Source organism: Myotis nattereri (genome assembly GCF_964212035.1).
Source record: "Myotis nattereri genome assembly, chromosome: 7".
In the NCBI taxonomy this organism is placed as follows: domain Eukaryota; kingdom Metazoa; phylum Chordata; class Mammalia; order Chiroptera; family Vespertilionidae; genus Myotis; species Myotis nattereri.
The window spans coordinates 21,956,897-21,982,184 of NC_138082.1; the positions used below are offsets into that span (position 1 = coordinate 21,956,897).

The window sequence follows — 25,288 nt, forward strand, 5'->3', positions numbered from 1 at the left end:
CTTCCTCTCTCTAAAAAAATCAATAAAAATAATATTTTTTAAACCTTTGTTTCTCTTTCTGACTTGAACAAATTTTGTTTGGAAAGTGCACTGGGTCCTGGCTGGATGGCTCAGTTGGTTAAGTGTCATTCTGTACACCAAAAAGTGGCAGGTTCGATTCCTGGCCAAGGCACATACCTGGGTTGCGGGTTTGACCCCTGGTTGGGGCACATATGGGAGGCAACTAGTTGCTGTTTCTCTCTCACATCGATGTTTCTCAGATCAATGTTTCTCCTCCCTAACCATCGCTCTCTAAAATAAATATCTTCAGGTGAGGATTAATAAAAAAAGTGCATTAGAAGGGAAGGATGGCAGTCTATCATATTATTAACTGCTGATGGGTTTTCCAGCTTTTACAAGAAGATGAGCTGAATTTGTAAGACCTGGGCTTTTTCTTTTAAAAAATAATTTATCCACTGGAGGAAAAAAGGCTAAAGAAAGCATGAAGGCAACAAATGTCACAGACTGGTGACATAGCGCAATTTACAATAGCTAAGAACTGGAAACAGCCCAGGTGCCCATCAGTAGATGAATGGATAAAAAAGCCGTGGTACATTTACACCATACTGTGCAGCAGTAAAAAAAAAAAAAAAAAAAAAAAAAAAAGAACCTCTTACCCTTTGAGGCCACATAAAGAGATCTGGAGAGTATTATGCTAAGCAAAATAAGCCAGTCAAAGAAAGACAAATATCACATGATCTCACTCATATGTGGAATCTAATGAACAAAACAGACTGATGAAAAGAATAGATCCAGAGATATAGAAGCATAAAACAGACTGATGGCTCTCAGAGGGAAGGCGGGGTAGGGGAGTTGATGGGGAGAGATTAACCAAAGAACTTATATGCATAATCAATGGACACAGACAATAGTGTGGTAAAGGCCTAGGGTGTGAGGTGTGGGGTGGAGGGCGTTAATGGGGGGAAAAAAGGGGACATCTGTAATATTTTCAACAATAAATTTTTAAAAGTTAAAAAAAGTCACGGACTAGTAATACAAAACTACCATCTTTAGTGTCCACATTTCACATGGTTATTCAAAATTCTAGTAAAAAATACTAGAATGTTCTAGCTGAGAGACCTCAGTGAACACTACATTTTGAGCAAACCAAGAAAAACAGACAAATATGGAAGCCAAAGAATGGAGAGCCAATATATGGGTATTGAGTATTTCTAAAAAAAAATTTCAGAATAAAAGAAAAGTAGTATTTAGAGACTAGTTTCCTTGAACTGAAGAAAACTCCAAATCTTCAGATGAAAAAGCTCCATCATGTTAAAAGCAAAATTAACAAAAAGTGTCTAGATCTAGATGTAAACTAGTGAAAAATGCTAATTTCCAATAAATAAGGAAGATTTTCAGGAAGAAAAAGATTATCCAGAAAATCAGGTTTCTCCCAAGTTACATCTAGTAACAAGATACAATGAAACAGCCCAGTCTACGTGGCTCAGTGGTTGAGCATCGACCTATGAACCAGGAGGTCACAGTTCAATTTCCAGTCAGGGCATATGCCTAGTTTTCGGGCTCGATCCCAAGTAGGGGATGTGTGCAGGAGGCAACCAATCAATGACTCGCTCTCATCATTGATGTTTTTATCTCACCCTCTCCCTTCTTCTCTGAAATCAATTAAAAAAATTTAAAAAGATACAATGAAACAGTTTGCATAATATGTTGAAGGATAAGGCTATATGTGACTGAATAATCCTGTATTAAGTCATGTATTAAAGTCACAAAATTAATTCTCACTAATACAGGGGCTGTGAAGAATTCTACTCTCGCTGAAAAATTGTATTCAGATATGTGCTACCAATAACTGGAAAATTAATCAAAACAGAACCTTTTGATGTGATACAATGAACATGGAAATTAAATTTAGAAAGTAAATTTGAGTAACTAATGTAAATATGGTTAAAAAGCATTGCAGAAGTTAAAAATAATTCAAATTTTGATCTATTTTATAAAAACCCATTTTTAATAAAATCAATTTGGTTCAATAAAATAAGCAATAGCAAGTTTTTTCAGGATAAAAAGAACAAGTATTCCCAGATAACTTGATATTCCACACAGCCCTAGCCGGTTGGCTCAGTGGATAGAGTGTCAGCCTGCAGAGTGAAAGGCCCCAAATTCAATTCTAGTTAAGGGCATATGCCCTGGTTGTGGGCTCGATCCCCAGCAGGGGACTTGCAGGAGGCAGCCAATCAATGATTTTTCTCTCATCACTGATGTTTCTATCTCTCTTCCCCTCTCCCTTCCTCTCTGAAATCAATAAAAATATATGAAAAACAAACAAAAAAAGCACACACACAGTAGATCAAAATGAACTGTTATCACTAAAGCATATGGCAAAATATTTAAGTACTTTTTAGTTCTCGCCCCAACAAGCATTTTTACAGAAAATAGTAACACTAAAAAAAGATGTCTGTATTTCTGTTTTTCCCATGACATGGGAAGGAAAATGTGGTAAGAATTAAAACCCTTCAAAAGAGTTTCAATCACTTGCCATTAAAATTAAAAGGAGCCCTAGCCAGTTTTGCTCAATGGATAGAGCATTGGCTTGAGGACTAAAGGATTCCAGGTTTGATTCTGGTCAAGGGCACATGCCCGGGTTGCAGGCTCGATCCTTAGTAGGGGGCATGCAGGAGGCAGCTGATCAGTGATTCTCTCCCATCATTGATGTTTCTATCTCTCTCTCCCTCTCCCTTCTTCTCTGAAATCAATAAAAACATATTTAAAAAAAAAAAAGAATTAAAAGGAAAAACAGATTTCTTGGAGACTACTTACGCTTTACAGATAATGGAGTGTTGAACCTCAAACTCCAAATTAGTAATAACAGGGCAAGTGTATACTCTAGTGGCTGAAATATCTGGTGAATTTTCTTCTCCAGGAACAGGTTCAGTCTTCCAAGTTTTATTTAATTTTTCCATATCCTCTTTTAGCTGGTCTAAGCACTGACTTAGAAATTCATGAGCATCCTAAGAAGGTATAACATCTTTAATCAGATCAAAACATTTTTTATCACAATAATAGCTTATCAACATTATGATTTATAAAACTAAGCACTTGGGAGTCAATAACACTATATTAAAAAGTAACATAGAGATTTACTCTAATGATTTACTCTACATATTTTCTGAATAAGAACAAATGATGAATTATATATTCTTTACTATCAGTGAGATTAGCAAGAATAATGGAATCACTTCTTACTTCATTTTTTTAAAAAAAATTAAAAAAAAAGCCTTTGTAGGTAAAATACCCCAAGTTCCTTCACTGACAGAACACATCTGTATTATTAAAATATAATAAACCACAAAAGAGTCACATTGAACCTTACCAGAAGTTCTTAGGTTCTCCAACCTGTGATGAACACAACATATATGTATAAATCTCACTTTAAAGTAAAAATCAGGTAACACACTAAGATCATTTCAATTTCCACTACCTTTAAAGTGGCTAAAAACAACTGGTACTCACATTCTGCATATAACCAGAGAATCTCTCTGCTGTAGCAGAAATGGCATTTTTAACCTTCTTGAGTAAATCCTTTTTGGTCTCTGAATTACAGGTATCTTTTTTTACAAGCAAGTGTGCAAAGCGTCTGGTAAAACAAAAGAGACTAGTTTAGCATGTTTTACAAAACACTGAATGGTATGATATTTTAAAGACTATTAACATAGCACATAGAATTTTAAGTGTCTAAAACTTCATTATTCTATAATCAATAAGGTAAAAGTTTACTCAGTAAGTACGTAACAGTTACCTGATAAGTGCATTGTGTGGAATTTTCTTCCATGGGATACCTTGCTTAAGCAGGTCATTTGCAAATGACTGGAGTGAAAATAGGGACTGTAAAATAGCATTCATATAGCAAGTATTTCCCAAGTTGGAGAAACTGAAAAGTAAAGAAAAAATACTTTTGAAGACATTGGTAGTTCCTGAAGTATGTTCATTAGAGCATGGGTTCTCCAGAAAAGCATGCATCAGAATCACCTAGAGGGCTTATTAAAATACATATTGCTGGGCCCCATCTCCATAGTTTCTGATTCTGGAAAAAGAAGGTGCAAAAATATGCATCTCTAATAGGATCAACTGATGTAATGCTGCTTGTCTGGGACCACACTATGAGAACCACTGCATTATAACATTACTAGAGGCCCAGCGCACTAAATCGTGCACAGGTAGGGTCCCTAGGCCTGGCCCGCGATCAGGGCTGATCTTTCCTCGCTGCTGGCAGCTGGCCCCATCCCCACTGCCACCGGTTGCCCTCTGTGTGTGGGGCGACCAATGGGGCGATTGGGGCCCTGGCACTGCCCACGTCCGCCACCACTCACCCCCGGTTCCCAGTTCACCATTGGGCGATTGGGGCCTGTGGGCTGGGGGCAGCTTCTGCGTTGAGCATCTGCCGTCTGCCCACTGGTGGTCAGTTCGCATCATAGCCGACCGGTCGTTCTGCCATCGGTCAATTTGCACATTACAGTTTATAAGACTAGAGGCCCGGTGCACAAAAATTTGTGCACTGGGGGGGGGGGGTCCCTCAGCCCAGCCTGTGCCCTCTCACAGTCTGGGACCCCTCAGGGGATGTTCACCTGCTGGCTTAGGCCTGCTCCCCAAGGGATTGGGCCTAAGATGGCAATCAGACAACCCTCTGGCAGTCCGGAAGCCCTCGGGGGATGTCCACTTGCCAGCGGGGAGCAGACCTAAGCTGCAGTCAGACATCCTTAGCGCTGCTGAGGAGACAGGAGAGGCTCCCACCACCACCGCTGGCAGCCATCAGCCTGGCTTGTGGCTGAGCAGAGCTCACCCATGTGGGAGTGCACTGACCACCAGAGGGCAGCTGCTGCATTGAGCGTCTGCCCCCTGGTGGTCAGTGCGTATCATAGTGACCAGTCATTCCCAGTCTTTTTGCTGTTAGGGTCAGTTTGCATATTACCCTTTTACTATATAGGATAGAGGCCTGGTGCATGGGTGGGGGCTGGCTGGTTTGCCCTGAAGGGTGTCCCGGATCAGGGTGGGGGTCCCGCTTGGGTGCCTGGCCAGCCTGGGTGAGGGGATGATGGCTGTTTGCAGCCGGTCACACCCCCTTCAGGGTGGGGGTCCCAACTGGGATGCCTGGCCAGCCTGAGTGAGGGGCTGAGGGCCGTTTTCAGTCTGGCCGGCGACTGAAGCTCCCAGCCTCTCCTTTTTTCATTTTTTTTTTTTAAATTCTGGGATTTATTTAGCTTCTATAATTGAAACTTCGTTGCTGTCACTGGAGCTGAGAGCCAGCACCAGCTCTGAGGCCATGGCCTGCTGAAAGCAGGTATTTGGGGTTTGTTTAGCTTCTATAATTGAAACTTTGTTGCTGTCACTGGAGCTGAGAGCCGGCTCCAGCGCCACCACCAGCTGAAAGCAGGTATCTGGGGTTTGTTTAGCTTCTATAATTGAAACTTTGTTGCTTTCGAAGCTTAGAGCCGGGCTGCAGCAGGAGGAGAACCTTGGCTTCCTCCATCACTGGAGCAAGCAAGCCTCCTGCTCGCTTCAGCTGCGTGGCTGCCAGCTGCCATCTTGATTGGCGGTTAATTTGCATATCACCCTGATTAGACTATGGGAAGCGTAGCAAAGGTACGGTCAATTACCCTTCTTGTCTTTTAGTAAATAGGATAACAACATATACTTTCAAATAAAAGCTAACAGAGGCTGGGGACTTATGCAAATTGCTATTTGTTCTTAGTAGGACCACTGGGTCATAGAATACAAAAGTAGGGCAAAAGTAGGTTTACAGTTGTGAGTAAACAAAAGCTTATCATTGTATTATTAATCACTGTATTATTTTCCATATGAACTGTAAACCTACTTTTGACCCACTCTGTATATGTTGTGTTTAGCTTCAATGATTACTACCAAACCCTTTCCCAAAGTACCTATTTTTAAAAAACCTTTATTTAGAAATATTCTCAAACTTTTAGTAAAGTTGCACAAGAATATTCTTTATCTAGATTCACCAATTGTTAATCTTTTGCACTATATGCTCTATCATTTCATACCTCTGTGAGTTTTATTTTCCTGAACCATTTGAAAGTTGCAGAAATCATACCCCTTTAGCTCTAAATACTTCAAGATGCATTTCCTAAGAACAAAAACATACTTCAGTTGAATCACTTTATAAAAAGAAAGCAAAATGAAAGAATTTACCTACCCCTGCAGTTGCTGTTGGTGAGAGGAAAGGGGCACTCTTGGTTTATTCCAGCCAGTATAATCTTGATTACACCTCAATTTTTTAACAGATAGAGGAGCTGGCTGAGGAAGAAATCCCAAACTTCTTTTGGCAGAGGGAGTTTGGCTTGAGATGTTAGTCCTATAAAAAAGAATAAAAATATAAAGAAGCAAAACAGTTTTTAAAATACTCCCCTCTCACCCCCGTAAGTAGATTCAGAGAAGTCATATCTGAGAGAGAAAAATCTAAATTTGGGGAAATACCAGTAATAATGATCACTTGAGGAAAAAATCCACAAATTCCAAGTCTGATAGAGAGCTGAAGAAGCATATAATACTTAACCTACAATCAAAATAATCTAAGTCAATGGCTTAAGAAACAGTATAAATATAGTTTTACATTTTTATTCACTTTTACCACTTAATGGATATCATACATTAGTTTGCCTAGTTTGAAAACATTTGGACAGTTAACTTTTTCCACTATTAAATGACACAACCAATATTCTTACCCAACCTACTTGAGAACAACTTTCAGTTTATATGCTGAGAAGGGAAAATATTAGTATCTTTTAATTTTCCTAGATAGTGTGATTTTTTCCAAAAAGACTGTACCAATTTACAGATTCCAACAGTAGTGATTTCCATTTCTTCATATGGTCTCCATTACAATATTACTAATTTAATGAGTGACACATGATCCCTCATTGTTATTTTATTTTCCTGATTACTACTGAAGTCGAATATATTCTTATAATTGTTTACTCTTCTCTAAATTTCTTTTTGTGCACCCTGAGGTTTTATATCGGATTCTTAAAGATTTGTAGTTTTTTACACATTCTATATTCTAGTCCTTTGTCTATTAGATATCCTAAGTTTCAGGTTTTTGCATAGTCAAATTTATCATTTTTCTTTTATAGTTTCAAATTATGTGTCTTGTTTAAGACTCATTCTGTAGCATAAGGTCATAGAAATGTCTTCCTTAAAAGTTTTAACACCTGTTTTCCCTCCTATTTAGGTCTTTAATCTGCTTGAATGTTTATTTGCTTGTATGTTGTGAAGTAGGAATATGATTTGCTTTTTTTATAAGGAAAAACTGTCTCCAAATGACTTATTGTCTGGCTAGGCCATCTATTAGCCACTGTTTGGTTTTATTGTAAAAAAAAAAACAAAAACAAAAAACAATGTGTGCCTTAGTCGGTTTGGCTCAGTGGATAGAGCCTGAGGACCGAAAGGTTCTGGGCTCGATTCCCATCAAAGTCATGTACCTCAGTTGCAGGCTCCTGACCCCTGCCCAGGGCCCTGGTCAGGGCGTGTGCAGGAGGCAACCAATCGATGTGTTTCTCTCACATCGATATTTCTCTGTCGTTCCCTCCTTCTTCCACTCTTTCTAAAAAGCAAAGGAAAAATATCCTTGGGTGAGGATTAAAAAACAAAATGTGAAGTAGAATACTTTACAAAAAAGTATATAAAAATGAAATGTGTACCACTGTGTCAATTGCGAGGGAAGCTGCATGTGTGTGGGGACAGGAGGTTCACAAGAACTCTCTGCACTTTTTGCTCAATTTTATTATGAATCTAAAACTACTCTAAAAAAATAAGGTTTATTAATTTTTTAAAAAGTGAAATGTAGAGCTCAACAACTTAAAATTTTACTGATTTCAGAGAGGAAAGGAAAGGGGGAGGAAGATGGGAACATCAATGATGAGAGAGAATCATTGATAGGCTGCCTCCTGCATACTCCACACTGGGATAAACCCCACAACGCTGCAGCCCTCCTCACAGGGAATCGAACCATGACCTTCTAGTTCATAGGTCAACGTTCAACCATTAAGCCACGCCCCTGGGCAACTTAGCAATCTTTATAAAGTGAATACCTATGTAACAATCATTCATGTCAAAAAACCCTAAATGCCTCCTCCCAAACACAACCCTATTCCTCTACCCTAAAAGTTATCACTAACTATTTCAGGTTTATCCTTTCAATGCACTGCTAAATACTGTAGTTTGGACAATGCAAGGTATATCTGTTTCCATTCTTTCTCTCTCAACCTTTCTGCATCTTTCATTGCAGTTGTTTCTTTTTAAAATAGCAAATAGATTATTCCTCCTTAAAAATCCAGTTTAGCCCTCGCTGGTTTGGCTCAGTGGAATGAGTGTCGGCCTGCAGACTGAAGGGTCCCGGGTTCGATTCCAGTCAAGGGCATATGCCCCCAGTTGCAGGCTTGATCCCCAGTGGGGGCGTGCAGGAGGCAGTCAACAGTGATTCTCTCTCATCATTGATGTATCTATCTCTCTGCCCGTCTCTCTTTTTTTCTGAAATCAATAAAGATACATTAAAAAAAAATACAATTTATTGCCCTGGCTGGTGTTTAGTGGTTAGCACAATGGCCCGTGGACCAGTGTCTTGGGTTTGATTCCCAGTTGATGCTTCTTCTCCCCCTTCCTCCCCCTCCTTCCCCCGTCTCTAGAAGTCAATGAAAAAAGTATCCTTAGGTGAGGATTAAAAAAAAAAAATCCAGTTTATCTTTCTCTTTAATTGAAGCATTTAGTATATTTATATATAATATACTTAATGATTTGCGTTAATAACTGTTTTAATATCCTTGCCTACTAATTCTATCATCTGTATAATTTGAGTCAGTACTTATTAATTTTTCTCTTCCTTATGAGTTGTGTTTTCCTGCTTATTAGTATGCCTAGTAATGTTTTTCTCAGGTGGCAGACATTGTGAACTTTACCTTGGTGGGTGCTGGGTATTTTAGACTTCTACAAACATTCTTTTTGTTGGTGTTGTTAATCTTTATCAAAGGATATTTTTTGCATTGATTTTTAGGAAGACAGAGAGGGAAGGGGAGGGAGAGTGGGAGGGAGAGGGGAAGAAAAACATCAATGTGATACAGACATTGGTTGCCTCCTGCACGCACCCCAACCAGTGCAGGGGATTGAACCTGCAACCCAGGTATGTGTCCTTCACCAGAAATTGAACCAGCAACACTTCAGTGTCCAGGACTATAAACATTCTTGAATTTCGTTGTGGGATGTGGTTAGGTTACCTGGAAACAGTTTGATCTTTTGGGGCCTTGCTTTTAAGGTTTGTTATGAGGGACCAAAGCAGCAATTAGTCTAGGGATAGTTTTCATCACTAATAAGGTAAGACCTTTCTTAGTATTCAAACTGCTATTCAGAATAGGAACTATGCCTGGGTTTATGTGAACTCCCTAGTATTATTCCCTTAGATCCTCTTGGGTAGTTCTTTCTCTAGCCTTGCCTAGATTTCTCACCTACATAAGATGATTGGCAGCCAACTGAATACTCAAGGTGGACCCTCTGCAGATCTCTGCAATTCTTTCTCTGTACAGCTCTGCCCTCTGGTACCCTGTGAATTCTAGGTGCTTTGGCCTCTCTGGATTCTTAGCTCCATTTCCTGAACTCAGGAAGAGCACAGGGCTCTGCCTAATTCCCCCTCTGTGTGGCAGCATGAGAACTTTCTCTAGAAAGCAAGCTGGAGCAGTCATAAGGCTAATTTTATTTGTTTCCCATCTCTCTAGGATCAATATACTTCACTGCCTCATTTCCAATGTCTTAAGATCCATTGTTTCATATGATTTGCTCTGGTTCATAATTGTTTCATGAAGGAGGACAGTCTGGTCCCTGTTACTCCACCTTGGCCAGAAAAGGAAATCATCTTTAACTGTTTAATATGTCTAACTTAACTGTGGCCTCCTCTTAAATAAGAAAAGGAATTTAAACTTGTCCTCTGGAAAGAGGAAATGTACAACTAGAAGTTAAGAAACAAAGGGAGATTTACTATTTACTATTCACTGTATCCACTCTGTAACTTTTGAAGTTTCTACTATATGTATTTATTAGTTATATAAAAGAATAAATTTTAAAAGTATTTTGATGTTAAAATTCACCTTTAAAATTATTTTGCTCAACAGTATTTCTTACTTTCACTCCTGTTCAGTTTTCTTTTTGCTGAATACATTCTTGTATTATCTAAAAATAGCATTGTCTGCATTCTTCAATTAGAATTTAGCTGGGTATACTGGTAGAATTATTTGATGCTATTACTTCAGTGTCTTCTGTTCCTATGTTGCTAATGTCAGTCTGTTTTACCTTCATAGATGACATTTTCTTCTGGTAGCTTTTAAAATTTCTTTATCCATCATATTCTACAATGTGAATTTTTATTTTTTTAATATTTGCTGTTAGCACTTGTTGAGGTAATTTTTCCATGTGTGGACTTTCATCATTTTCATCTATCATGTCTTTGACAAATTCCTTACTTTTATTCTTCTTAGTCTTTCCCCCCAGAATGCTATTAAGACATGGAAGATAGACCATGGAGACCAACATAAGTCTCTCAATTTCATTTACATTCATCATCTCTTCTCTGGTGCATTCCATGATCATGCCTGACGTACTTAGTAGTTGCCGCGGTCTGGACCTCTAATCTGCATAGGACTTTATGTTAGGGGTTCAGAATTCTTGCCCTATGAAGGTAACACTAAAGCAGATACCAAATCACCGCAATTCCCATTTCTTTGTATTTTTTCTTGCTCAACGAGCATCAGGCAAGCAGCACATTTATGGTTTTGTTTTAGCTTATTAGCATAGAGAGAGCAGTTGTAGATACCCACCTTCATGTAGCTTCATATAAGAAACCAGGTTCTGGTCTGGGGTCTTGTTCAGTTTCCAACCTCATGTTAATTTTGAAGACCCAACCGTAAATACTTGACTCCTGTCTATGTTTTCCATGTGTCTTATGGACTCAGCCTTTACTCAATATTAGTTTTCTCACTTATCTGAAAATTTCTACCTTATTTTTTGAATGTAGCTTTGCATTTTGAAAAATCACTCCCCTCAATCATTGCTTTGTGCAATGAAATGATTATTCTATTACTTTGAGAAGAAATCTGTATTGTACTAATAAATCATTTATAAACCAAATGTGTTTTTTTAACACTAAAGATTTCTTTACGATCCCTCTAATAAACAGAAATAAGCCAAGCTTTCTCTCTCTTAAATTCAAATGACCTATAGTTACCACTGCACTCATAAAGTGCTTGACAGATACCACCCAAAGTCTTATATACCTAAATATACATTATCAAATTCTTTACTTCACCTTAATCATTTTCTATAAATAATCAAGATGTTTTTTACCACTCTGAATTTCCAGTAAAAACCAAAATATGACTTAATAGGTCATTCATTATATACCATATTTATTATACAACACCATTACCATCACTTTTTACATTTACCATTGCTCCTCTGTGCTACAATCTGTAATCACACCTTCCTAACAAGTGTTTAGCAGTTGTCTTATATACTTATATCCAATAAATCTCAAAAAATGTAATCTACAGCTATAGACCACAATTAAATTTTTGACTAGCCTTTTCCAATAATGTGAAACTTGTTTTTTAAAAAGAAAATGCCTTAACTTTTGATAGGTACCTTAAAAAATACACAGGCAACAAAGGCAATCTGTTGAGATCTTAATATTTTCATAATTTGGGATGATGGAGAATTCACTGATCCAGGATCTGATCATATTGCCAGTCACAACCTGTGGCCTCAGTACAAATTTTCCTAGAATTTAGTTTATTCATTTACTAAAAAATGTAAAAAAGAAGAGCTTTAATGAAAATATTTGTAGGTACTTTCTAACTAAAATGTCAGGAGTCTATGATTTTCATCAAATTTGTTATTTTAAATTAGTGTATTCACTTAGAATATACTTAAAGATGTAATAAACATTAATGTTGAAATTAAGGTACATCTTACAAAGTTGATGTGAAAGAGAGGGGGTAAAGGGTATTCATGCATAATCTATCCCTTCATTCAATATCTGAAGAAGCCCTAGCTGGTTGGACTCAGTGGATAGAGGATCAGCCTACGGACTGGAGCAGCAGTTGCCAAATGGTGGCCCGCAGACCACTGGTGGTCCGTGAGGTCTGAAAGGTTGGCGACCACTGGACTGGAGAGTCCCAGGTTCGATTTTGGTCAAGAGCACATGTCCGGGTTGTGGGTTTGATCCCCAGCAGGGGGCGTGCAGGAGGCAGCCAATCAATGATTTTTCTCTCTCATCACTGATGTTTCTCTCTCTCCCTTCCTCTCTAAAATGAATAAAAATATATTTTTTAAAAATATTCTGAAGAAGAGAGCTCTTTAAGTTCTTTACAGAGCATATAACCAATGCATACCTGTCTAGATTAGTATTGCCAGAAGAGTAGTCCTTGGATCCAGATCTGCTACCATAAAAGGATGATGACTGCAAAGGTAAAAGTCCTATAAAACGAAGAAACACAGGAACAATTTTATTCCTAAATCAACCACTGAAGTCCAATTAATAATAAAATTATGCATTGGGCCTATTTATATTTAACTCTTTTCCCCCTTTCTTTTCATCAAAGTTGGATAAATGTTAAAAGATCTATACTGTGTAAAAGGTTATAATAGCTAAAAATACTCTCCTGCCCTAAAGCTCCAAAAACTTTTTAATTTATTCATTTTGAACGGTATCAACTGACTCCCTATTAGGAAAAACTTGAAATTTCTCATTTACATCACCCCTACTCTTATGTACTTCCTTCCGACCAATTATTAGTAGCGTTATTTTAGTTCTACTGATTAACTTTGTAACTTTAACACACTTAGAACTTCTACATTTTGTTCCACGAACCTTCTTATCTTCCTTCTCTCTCCTCTTCCACCTTAACTTTTGTAATGTGTATCTTAACTTCAACATTGTTAAGGCTTATTACACCTTCAAGTATTTTCTAACTATAGGTTGATTATAAAAGCTTAAAACTAGTAAATGGAGATTATATAATGTATTATTATTTCAGAGATAAGAAGTATATTCAAGATACTTCTTTCTGTAGGAGTCTAAAATCACAACTCTGAAAGGCTAAAAGGAGATGATTTCTAGAGTCTTAATCGAATTAATTCCCTTAAACTCTCAATTTATCAAAATCATGCCATATTTTAGTTTGCTTCAATTTAATTTCAAGTTGACATAATATTCAAATCTACATAGTTCAGAGGATCATAGAGATTGGTTAAGTGTAGGAAATATTAACGAAACTTAATAGACAATTTAACTTTTAGATTTTGTAAAAACAGGGTACAAGGTGAGATTAAGCAATTGCTTTAGGCAATAACTTCAAGATCTTATAGAACTTATAGTAAATGGCAACACTGATGAACTTTAATTTCAATCACTTTAACTCCTTGAATTCACTTTAAGGTACCTTGATAATGAGAGTTTAATTCTAGGCAGTTAAATAGGGAAGAAGGTAAAGTCTAGACTCTTTATAAATAGAATAAAAGGTCCCTTATATTTCTATACTTTAAAAGTATTTTAGCAGAGTACTGGATACAAATTGGTGCCCAATAACTAGTACTGAATTATGGAGTATTCCTGAATAACAGAGAGGTATGTCCCAATTTAGGGTTTTATTTCTAGTCTATACAGTATATCCTATATAATAAAAGGCTAACATGCAAATTGACCGAATGGCGGAACAACTGGTCGCTATGACACACACTGACCACCAGAGGGCAGACACTCAACACAGGAGCTGCCCCCTGGAGGTCAGTGTGCTCCCCCTGTGGGAAGCCGGGCTCACGGCTGGCAAGTGCAGCAGTGGTGACAGGAGTCTCTCCTGCCTCCGCAGCAGCACTAAGGACCCCTTAGATAAGCCGGCAGTTGGACATCTCCCAAGAGGTCCCGGACTGCGAGAGGGCGCAGGCCAGGCTGAGGGACTCCACCCCTGCAGTGCATGAATGTTGTGCACTGGGCCTCTAGTTATATAATAAATGACTATCTTATATAAAGACCAAATACCTACCTGAAGTCCTATTCTCTTCCGACTGTTTCAAACTCAGCTGCTTCTCTCTACTGCTGGTTAAATACTTTCTTGAGGGATCTGTCATAGCTTTGTTGTTCCTATAATCAATAATTTAATTCAATATATATGTGTGTAAAGTATAATTCTTAATTTTAAATAGTTGTCATTAAAAATTTACATTTCAAGTGCTAAATTCATGGATTTGCATGGAAGTTATGCTACAAAGTGTTAAAGCCTCAAAAGGTCAGAGACTTAAGCAAATGAGAATCATGAAAATAAGGTTTCATTACCAAGTCAAAAACCAACCAATCCATAACCCTATTGATTAAGCAAAAATGAAGGAGCATTTTATTTTTTACAAAACTCAAACCAGAGACAGCAAGATTATACAGGTTTTCTTAGTCAAAAGCAAGGGCAGATGAAATGATTTAGCTACTAAAAGACCAAAAGAATCAAGAAGTAAACTATTCGAGTTTGATACTAAATAGGTTTAAAAAGTAAACATAACGGTTTGTTGAAGGAATGAATGAGTGAGGATGTGTCAAATATTCAAAGACCTGTGTACAGAAGAGGAATTGGATTGATTAATAATCTTATCTTAGTGTGATTCTATTTCAGAGTAAGGCACAGTTTTTCGGCAGTTTGTTTATCACTGAATAACCCCAAGCACATAATTGGTACTCAACAGGTATCAGTTAATATAATTGCTCACTGATGCTTTTTTTTTTTTTTTTTTACTTTTGACATGTTTAATATAAGAATATTCACATTCTTAAAATAAAATCAGAAAATGTTGTCATATAGCTAATATATTGTAGACATTTTTAGACCATATGGGAATATTAACCTTGTCCTCAAATTGCTTATAGTTTACTTATGGAGGAAAAAAAAAAATCCAGCCCTGGCCAGGTGGCTCAATTGGTTGGAACATCATCTCATACACCAAAAAAGCTGTGGGTTCAATTACCCATCAGGGCACATATTTAGGTTCTAAGTTCAATCCCCAATTGGAGAGCATACAGGAGGCAACCAATGTTTCTCTCTCACATAGATGTTTCTCTCTCTTTCCCATTTTCTCTAAAAAAATTAAAAAAATAAAAATCAATAAACATATCCTTAGGTGAGGATTTAAAAAAAACCTCACAAGAAATAGAACACATTATTAGCAAGAGGAAGATGTACAACAATGTAAGCAATATCACATGGTGGCAATATTGTTTGGCCAAAATATATACATATATTTATGAATATGAAAAATGGATTTTTAAAACAAATGTTTGCCAAATAAACTTGTGAAGTTTATTTATAAAGCAAAGAAAAAAAGTAAAGCAAAGAAAAAAGTAAAGCAAAGAAAAAAAAACCCTTAAATGTTCTTATCTATAGATTTGAAATACTATTTACTGTGTCAACATCACTTACGAGTAACATTTATAGTAATTAAATTATTTTTATATCTTTAAATTCTTTATTAGTTAAGGTATTACAACTGTGTCTTCATCCCCCCATTAACCCCCATCCTAAATTATTTTAATTTCATGAACACAAAGGTAAAGTTTCTTAAGCCCCATTTCCCCCACTATCATTCCTAAACTGATATTCAGATAATGCTCATGCTTTAATTAAAAGTGTTTACTTTAAGAGGACCATTATGAATAAAGCCTATAGTAAACAAATTAGATGCTCCACCCAAATTCCCTCTGACCCCATTTTTGTATCCTCTCTTCCACACCAATTTAGGTATGTTTTCCATAGCAGTACTTAGGACTATCCCTAATAATATTCTATTACTGTTATTTTGGTTTTCTTAAGGGATTTGTTTTCTGTACTTCACTGTCTTGCCCACCCGATTCCCTTCCTAGTAACCCCTGGGAATACTTCCTTAATAAATTACTTGCACACTTAATCTCCATTTCAGGGTTTGCTTTCTGGGAAACTTGATCTGTAACAGCTGGAACTAAGAAGCACACTCTAAGGACAGGATTCTGGAATTGGATCACTTGTTTGGCAATGGGAAGAGAAATCCCATTGCTGATAATACCTCTGTGATCCACAGTGTATCTGTACTGAATTGGAATGGGATAAAGTGAAAGAAATATGGCTCATGAAGTATCTCTAGCATTCATGGAAATGTGGTAGAGTGCACAATGAATCTTGGTGGATTTATTGAAATGTTCAAAAACTGAATTTGGTAATGATTGCACAACTCAATAAATTTACCAAAAAATTATTGAATTGCAGATTCAAAACAGGTGAATTTTATGGACTATAAAATGTACCTCAATAAAGTTGTTTAAAAATGTCCCAAATTGCCCTAACTGGTTTGGTTCAATTCTCGGTCAAGGGCATGTACCTCCTTTGCAAGTTCAATCCCCGACCCCCGAAGTGGCGCTTGTACGGGGAGGCAGTCAGTCTATGTGTCTCTCTCACATTAATATTTTCTCTCTCCTTCCCTTTCACTCTCTCTAAAAATTAATGGAAAAAATATCCTCAGAAAAGGATTAAAAAAGAAAGTCCCAAATTATTCCCCTCCTAATATTCAACACCTCCACCCCAAGAAATGCAATTGCTTCTAACTCTCAAACTGAGGCAATGATAAGAGGTAAATGGAAAAGTAGTTTGTGAAAACTTGGATATTAGCATTAGGGGAAACTGGGTGAGGGATATATAGGAACATTCCATTTCATCTCTGTAACTTTTCTATAAATCTAAAATTATTCCAAAATTTAATTCTTTCTGGACCCTATAAAAGCCTACTTGTTGTGCCTTTAAAGGAACTTCTAGATTTCTATTGACGCTTCTTCCAAAACAGCATCAGCATGAAACAGGCTACAAAGAACAGTTTTCAAAACCTTCAGCTATAGCCTTGAAAGATAACAAAGGAAACCCACCAAAGGACAAAGCCAGGAGTCATATGGAATACAATGCACAAGGATTTCTCTCAGAGGAAAGAACAGAGATTGCTACATGTGCTAATCAAGAATTTACTCCCCTGCCCTGGCTGGTTTTGCTCAGTGGATAGAGTGTGTCCTGCAGACTGAAGGGTCCCCAGTTTGATTCCAGGTTGCAGGCTCAATCCCCACTGGGGGGGCATGCAGGAGGCAGCCGATCAATGATTCTCTCCCATCACTGATGTTTTCTCTCTCTCCTTCACTCTCTCTCAAATCAATAAAAAATAAAAAAAGAACTTACTCCCCTGCCTTCACAATTTCTGCTTAGCAAGATTTTATTGCTGCCACAGACCAGTGACTCTTCCAGTTTCCTATTCTGTCTATTCTAAACGTAAATTTTTATTGTGAATCTTCTGTGCCTACTCCAGCAATGTACAGGCATACCTCATTTTATTGCACTTCGCACAGCAGTTTATTACAAATTGAAGGCAAGATCCTCTACCAGCAAAAAGATTATGACCACTAAAAGTTCAGATAATGGTTAGCAATTTTTTTTAGCAATAATGTATTTAAAATTAAGGTATACACTTTTTTTTGTTTGTTTGTTTTGTTTTTTGTTTTTTTTTTTAAATATATTTTATTGATTTTCTACAGAGAAGGGAGAGGGATAGAGAGTTAGAAACATCGATGAGAGAGAAACATCGACCAGCTGCCTCCTGCACGCCCCCCAGTGGGGATGTGCTCGCAACCAAGGTATATGCCCTTGACCAGAATCGAACCTGGGACCCTTGAGTCTGCAGGCCGACGCTCTATCCACTGAGCCAAACTGGTTCGGCTGTTTGTTTTTTTTAAAAGACATAATGCTATTGTATACTTACCAGGCTGCAGTGGGAAACCAAAAAACTTGTGTAATCTTATTGCAATATTTCCTTCACTGTAGTGATTTGAAACCAAACTCACAATATCTCTGAGATATGCCTGTATAATGATATGTGTATGGAGATGGGCATAGGGAATGCAGACTAACTTGCCTTTTAGTTTTTAGGAACCAGACCATAAGGCACCTGGTCCAAAAGAGCACACCTGGACCTTATGGAGAGGACTGCACATCACTAAGCGATCCTGGACTTGGAGCTGGATACAAGGACTAAATGAGAGTTGGAGGCTGTCTCTATTAGGCTGAGGGAAAGAGTGTTAGTAAACAGGGCTATTTCTGTGGATACAGGGGTAAACTATAACAGCCTGTTAGTTGTCCCCAAATAACCATTGTACCCTTCTGCCATTATAAAATTTGGGCTAGGCATATTTACTGGTCTTCCTTATAACTTGATATAACCATATGACTAAGTTCTGGTCAATGTGACATACATAAAAGTTGTGTGTACAATTTCCAACCTAAAGGAAAGCAGTATGCCCTCCCTTTGCTCCTCTTTCTTTCTTCCCTCTGATAGGAATGCAGACATGAGAGCGAAGACTGAAGCAAAATGGAAGCTTATTAAGGACAGTGAACAAACAAGATAAAAGGAGTCTGAGACCTTGGTGATTGTGGTTTCAGATACCACACTATTACCTACCCAGATTTTTACATTTATTTCAGCAGCAGAACCAAGATCCTAATCTATACTAATAAAAGGGTAATATGCTAATTAGACCAGGTAGATCGGACGTCCTTCTGGACATCATTCCAGACAAAGCCATGGTGGCAGGGCCGAGGCAGAGGCGGTTAGGGGCAATCAGGCAGGCAGGCAGAGCAGTTAGGAGTGATCAGGCCGGCAGGGGAGAGCAGTTAGGGGCGATAAGGCTGGCAGAGGAGAGTGGTTGGGGGTGATCGGGCTGGCAGGAGAGAGTGGTTAGGGGTGATCAGGCCAGCAGGGGAGAGTGGTTAGGGGCATCAGGCAGGCAGGCAGAGGTGGTTAGGGGTAGGCAGGCAGGCAAGCAGTTAGGAGCCAGCGGTCCCAGATTGTGAATCGGACATCCCCCAAGGGGTCCCGGATTGAAGAGGGTGCAGGCTGGGCTGAGGGACACCCCTCCCCTGCCCTGCAGCAGTGCACAAATTTCATGCACTGGGCTTCTAAAGTTCCTTCACCTTTTTCCCAGTTCTTTTATGGTGATCTCTTAACCTCAAATACCAGTTAACTACCAATTTTTGTTAAGGTGTTAACTGAGGTATTAACTAAGAACTGTGTCGAATAAGTTTTCTCCCCCTAGAAGACAAAAAAGACCCTCCCATGAAGAAAAAGAGGATGTGAGCTGGTGACTGTCTTGTTATAGGTGGATACCTTTTTGTTCAACCCAGAAAATAACTCTAAAAGATTGATACTCAATGCCTAGAACCTATATATGGTTTACATTTTTTTTACCCCTAAGCTAACTTTTCACATGAATAAGGTAAAAAGAAATTTTTGTAGGTAAAGGGAAGAGGAAAAGAAGGAGTTCACTCTAAAAGAGCAGACAGCAAGAAACATTTATTAGAGTTCTTCAACTCTACTCTTCCTCTAAGTCAGTGATGGTGAACCTATGACACACGTGTCAGAGGTGACACGCGAACTCATTTTTTTGGTTGATTTTTCTTTGTTAAATGGCATTTAAATATATAAAATAAATATCAAAAATATAAATCTTTGTTTTACTACGGTTGCAAAGATCAAAAAATTTCTATATGTGACACGGCACCAGAGTTAAGTTAGGGTTTTTCAAAATGCTGACATGCCGAGCTCAAAAAGTTCGCCATCACTGCTCTAAGTACCGCAGATTTTTTAAAAAAATCTATAATGGAAGAAGTGCAATCAAATGATCAAAGCAATAGTAATGGTCAATCTATCACTAAAATACTTTAAATTCTGCTTTTCTATCTTTGAAATTCCCATAAATTGAATAATCTTCCCTCACAGTTGTAATTACCACTATAACAAATACTGATCTAGGGCCTTAAAAGCTCTTAAAGCAACTTACGATGATGAATCATTTTCCTTAGGGTAATCTTCATTCAACTCTGAGCCAGACAGCATTCTTTTCCTCTTTTCAGTTCTATAGAGAACAGAGAAAAGGACCTTACTTGAAAAAGTCAGAATTCATACCATTAAAAAGTATTAAACAACACACTCAAGGACAGATACTGTGACTACTGCTATCTAATTCTCTATACCACATGTAAAATAACATACCATATATCTGCACACTCGATATGTGTCACTGACATAAACCACATAAAACAAATACTAATTATCTACCAAAGATGCACTCTATACTTTCTTCTAACACATTTGACTAAATGGAAAATCTCACTCTTTTTCTCAAACTACAGGTCTTTCTATAAAGCTTAAAAGACATTTCTAAACAGGCACAGCTAATGACTAAGAAAGAAAAAATGTCTTTCATACCTATTTTCTAATAAACCTGATCTAAGAGGTGTTGATGTAGATGTCAAAGACGGAATCGTTCGGGTGACAGTTATTCCATTTCCTGCTGCAGTCTTAATCGATCCTCTACCTGGATTACCAAGAACTTTTCGAAATGGAGTATCATCTTTAGTTTCCAAACTTACTCTTTTTGAAGAGGCCTGTAAGAATAAAGTATGAAATAGTAAATTGTCAAATTGGCAAACTTTTATACCAGTGATTCTCAAGTGAGGAAGTATGAAAAAATACATACAACTAGAGACCCATCACCAGAGAGTCTAACCTAATTGGTGTGGGAATGAGGTTCATTCATCAGTATATTTTTTTAAGCACCCTAGGTGATTCTAATTATGATCAGTGTCATAAATTGAGCAACATTTTTCCCCCCTGTGGTATTCTTTTTTTTTTTTTCTTGAACTAAAGAATCACATTTATTGCAATCTGGGACTATGAGGGGCCATTCCCTAAATCTCATAGTGATAAGATGGTGGCAAAACCAGACTTATATAGGCAAAGATCACAAAGGTATTGATTACATCTCAAGGTTTGGAATGAGGAACCTGGTTTGCAAAAAAGCACTTTACAGAAGCAGAAGCAGCCTGTTAATTATAGTTTTGGGTCTCTGGATCACAGAGTTGCCAGGAACACATGATCTAGAGCCCTCGGGTCTTGAGACCACTGAGTTGTCAGGAACACATTACCTAGGGCCCTCGGGTCTGGAATGAGGAACCTGGTCAGACTTAAGCATGTGATCTAAATTACAGTTTTGGGGTCTCCGGAACACTGAGTCAACAGGGACATGTTAACTGGAGCCTCTGACCTTGGGATAACGGTGCTGTCCTTCCCGGGTAAAGGAAGATGTGCTTTCTAAGACCAGTATGACCACTACAAATGGGATTTCACATTACAATCAATAGGGTATTAATCAAATGGGGTGATTTATATAATTCAGAAAATCAAAATAACTTTTCTATTGTTAAACAAAGCAAGTAAGTACAGAAGTCAAACAGCATGGTTAAAGTTAAACTACAGTTTCTACCTGAGATGACTGCTACCATACTTCATTCCCCACTGGTTTTATGTACATGAGCCAAATCATGGACTCATCTTCATCAGTTAGGGGATTGTACTGCCCCCTAACTACAAGTAGTTTGACCGAATTAATTCTTCTGAACTGCCTGCTCTCCTGTTCCCTTGACATCTAGCCCCTGTAATATTCTTATAAACTTAAAAATTCCAAAACATACCTAGAGGCAGAAGAAAAATACTGTGAATTATTTATTTAAAAAAAAAAGGGGGGGGGGTGCCAAAACCGGTTTGGCTCAGTGGATAGAGCGTCGGCCTGCGGACTGGAAGGTCCCAGGTTCGATTCCGGTCAAGGGCATGTACCTGGGTTGCAGGCACATCCCCAGTGGGGGATGTGCAGGAGGCAGCTGATCGATGTTTCTCTCTCATCGATGTTTCTAACTCTCTCTATCTCTTTCCCTTCCTCTCTGTAAAAAATCAATAAAATATATTAAAAAAAAAAGGGGGGGGGGGAAGGTTCACATATAAAGACATGGTGCTAGTAACCAGGATGAAAATAAATCTTTAGAGAAAAATCCAATTATAATTATGATAAATTAAAGTGATGTGTGTGTGATGTGCCGATGAGTAGTATCCAACTCCTGGCAACCCTAGGAATAAGTGATGTCCACAATGTCCTGTCCTCAACTGCCCTGTTCAGCTTCTGAGGAAACATGCTTGTGGCTTCTTTTATGGTGTCAATCCATCTTAGTTTTTGTCTTCCTCTTTTTTTGCTGCCTTCTATTTTTCCCAGTATGACTGTCTTAAAAATGACTTAGATGTGACAAAAAGGAGCAACAATGACATTTGGTTGCCACAACTCAAATGCCAAGTCACATGTACATCATTATGACTTTTGAAGGGGTTCCAGTTTGGAAAAATGAAACAAATATATGTAATGATGGAGAAAATGATAGTGACATAGAGCTCATTGCAGAAGCTAAGTCAAATACTCTACTACTCCCAAGACACAGCAAAAAAATTTGGAGAGAAAACAGTAATAAAAAAATACGGGGTGGGGCAAAAGTACACTTACAGCTGTTTGTATAGAAAATAACACAATAATTATAAATAATATAAGAATAAACTGTTTCCTGTACTGACAACTTTTGCCACACCTTGGGAAATAGTGGTTTCTACCAGCATTCTGCCAGATTGAAATTTTATAACTATATTAAGAGCTATGTGAATTACAATCTTAGGATAGGGAAGAAAAAAATGTGAGGCTCTCTGCATGAACAATTTAAAAAGTTACACTTATTTTCAAATGGGTGATACATACTCAAGATTCAATAATCAAAATACAGGGGGAGCAAAGGGGTACTGGAAGAGATTAATGGGGGAAAAAGAAGGACCTATGTAATACTTCCAACAATAAAAATTTTTTCAAAAGTCCAGAATAAATATATTAAAAAAAAAAAAATGAAGAGATATAGGACTGTTTAATTGCAACAGTGCATAGCAAATCTCAGGCTGGCTGAATATTTATGAAAGAAAAACTATTTAAAAAGCAAACAGAAGACTTTAACCAAAGAGTCTGGTATCATATAGTGTGGGGGCAAAGTTCATAATGTAGAACAGACACAAATGGCATCATAAAAATAGTAGCAGCAGACTCTGATCAGGTTGTTAGTATATGGTATTCACATGCATTATCTCACAGCAACCCTTAAAATATCATTGCTGTCTCAATTTTACGGATAGGTGCTAAGGCTTAGGATACTTAAAGAATCCCTCTGATGACTCACAGCTAGTAAGTGTCAGCACCAAATCTCAAGTTCACATACAACTCCAAAGCTATGCTTTTAAAAACCATACTGTACTTTACTGCAGTTCATAAGACATGAGACACTGAGCAAAGATTAAATTGTATTCTGTAAAACTGTATGTAAGAAGGGAGGTGATAAGTTTTAGAAAGACGTTGATAAAAAATAGTTGGAGACTGAAATAGCCAAAATGGTAAATTTCAGGTATGTTGAAAAGACCCTTATGACAAAGCCAGAATTATTAGGTATTACAGTCTAAATTCTAATTCTTGCAATTACCTTATAGCAGGGGTCCTCAAACTTTTTAAACAAGGGGCCAGTTCACTGTCCCTCAGACCGTTGGAGAGCGGGACTATAGTTTTAAAAAAAACTATGAACAAATTCCTATGCACACTGCACATTTCTTATTTTGAAGTAAAAAAACAAAACGGGAACAAATACAATATTTGTATTTGCATGTGGCCCGCGGGCCGTAGTTTGAGGACCCCTGCCTTATATAGAATGTCTATCGTTTTTTTAAAAAGCTTTTAGATTCAAAAGAACATACCTGATTGTCTGAGTAAGAAAGCTGCCTGTTGGTTTCCTTCTGTGAGGTTCTACTGCCCAGAATAGCTCCAAAACTACCAGACCCCTGAGAAGGTTTCATGGCTAGTGCAAAAGAAAAAAAAAAATCCCAAATCACTCATTTTAATATAGAGATTTTCCATTATTAGTATATAACATTGCAGAAGTAGAAGCAGAAATAAATTAAAGTGCTTATTAACCAATTCTTTCTGAATAGAAAGCACATCTGATATAAACTGTAATTAAAATTTAGAGCTAGTCTCAAGCAAAAAATGAAATAACAGGCAAAAATTTGGAAACATAATAGGATAAGATTTTATTTTTTAAAGTATCTCATAGGGTTGTTATAAGCCTTATAATATAAGGATTAAATATTTTTTAAAAATGTATTTTTATTTATTATAGAGAGGAAGAGAGAGGGAAAGAGAGATAGAAACATCAATGATGAGAGAGAATCATTGATTGGCTGCCTCCTGCACGCCCCCTACTGGGGATCGAGCTTGCAACCTGGGCATCTGCCCTTGACCGGAATCGAATCTGGGACCCTTCAGTCTGCAGGCCGACGCTCTATCCACTAAGCCAAACTGGCTAGGGCTAGGACAAAATTTTAAATGCTAGAAATTCTCCTATATCGATATTTGGTAATTAACACTATAGAAAAGTTAGTCGCCATGTGTCTATGGCATGAACACTGACAATGGATGAATGCCAAGAAGACATGTCAGAACCAGTGGTAGATATATTTCTAATAATGTATACTTCAAAACATTCTCTGTAAGTTCAGCAAGTGAAATGGCTTGTATTTCAAAGAAATCAACAATAAAAGAACACGCAGAGTACTGTATATACTTTAAAAAATATTTTATACTTAATTTAGTCAATTCCCACTGATGATCATTTGGAATGTTTTAATTTTTAAAAATTGAAAACAATGCTGAACATCCTTTCAGATCCCTTGCACTAATGGTACGATTTTTATAGGATAAACTCAAAATACTAACTGCTGGGGTAAAATAAAGGATGCTCTGACTAGGACTTACAGTACTATGCTGAATAGAAGTGGTGAAAGAGGGGCCGTAGCTGGTTTGACTAAGTGGGTAGAAGCGTTGGCCTGCGGACACGAAGGGTCCCGGGTTCAATTCCCGTCAAGGACATGTACCTCAGTTGCAGGCTCTTCTGCAGCCTAGGCCCTGGTCAGGGTGCATGCAGGAGGCAACCAATCCATGCATTTCTCTCACATCAATATTTCTCTCTTCCACTCTCTCTAAAAACCAATGGAAAAATATCCTTGAGTGAGGATAAAAAAAAAAAAAAAAAAAAAAGAAGTGGTGAGAGGGCATCCTTGGCTTGCTCCTCATCCTAGAGGAAAATCTTTTAGTCTTCATCATTGTGATTTTAGTTGTGGGCTTTCACATATAGCCTTTATTATGCTGAGGTAGTTTCCTTCTACTCCTACTGAGTATTTTATTGAGTATTTTTTATCATGAAAGGGTGCTGAATTTTATCAAATA

At 37.7% G+C, this 25,288-nt stretch overlaps 1 protein-coding gene across 1 annotated transcript in view; it reads right to left on the reverse strand.

Annotated features, from left to right (window-relative positions):
* The window catches only part of USP37 (ubiquitin specific peptidase 37), a 72,048-nt gene that overhangs the window by 30,866 nt on the left and 15,894 nt on the right, over positions 1-25,288 (reverse strand). The window contains exons 5-13 of the mRNA XM_081095370.1: positions 23,761-23,861; positions 20,365-20,543; positions 19,937-20,011; positions 14,097-14,194; positions 12,447-12,531; positions 6,212-6,370; positions 3,797-3,928; positions 3,511-3,634; positions 2,818-3,008 (exon numbers count right to left, since the gene is read on the reverse strand). Coding sequence (XP_080951496.1) covers positions 2,818-3,008; positions 3,511-3,634; positions 3,797-3,928; positions 6,212-6,370; positions 12,447-12,531; positions 14,097-14,194; positions 19,937-20,011; positions 20,365-20,543; positions 23,761-23,861 — 1,144 coding nt within the window. The remainder of the gene's footprint in view (positions 1-2,817; positions 3,009-3,510; positions 3,635-3,796; positions 3,929-6,211; positions 6,371-12,446; positions 12,532-14,096; positions 14,195-19,936; positions 20,012-20,364; positions 20,544-23,760; positions 23,862-25,288) is intronic.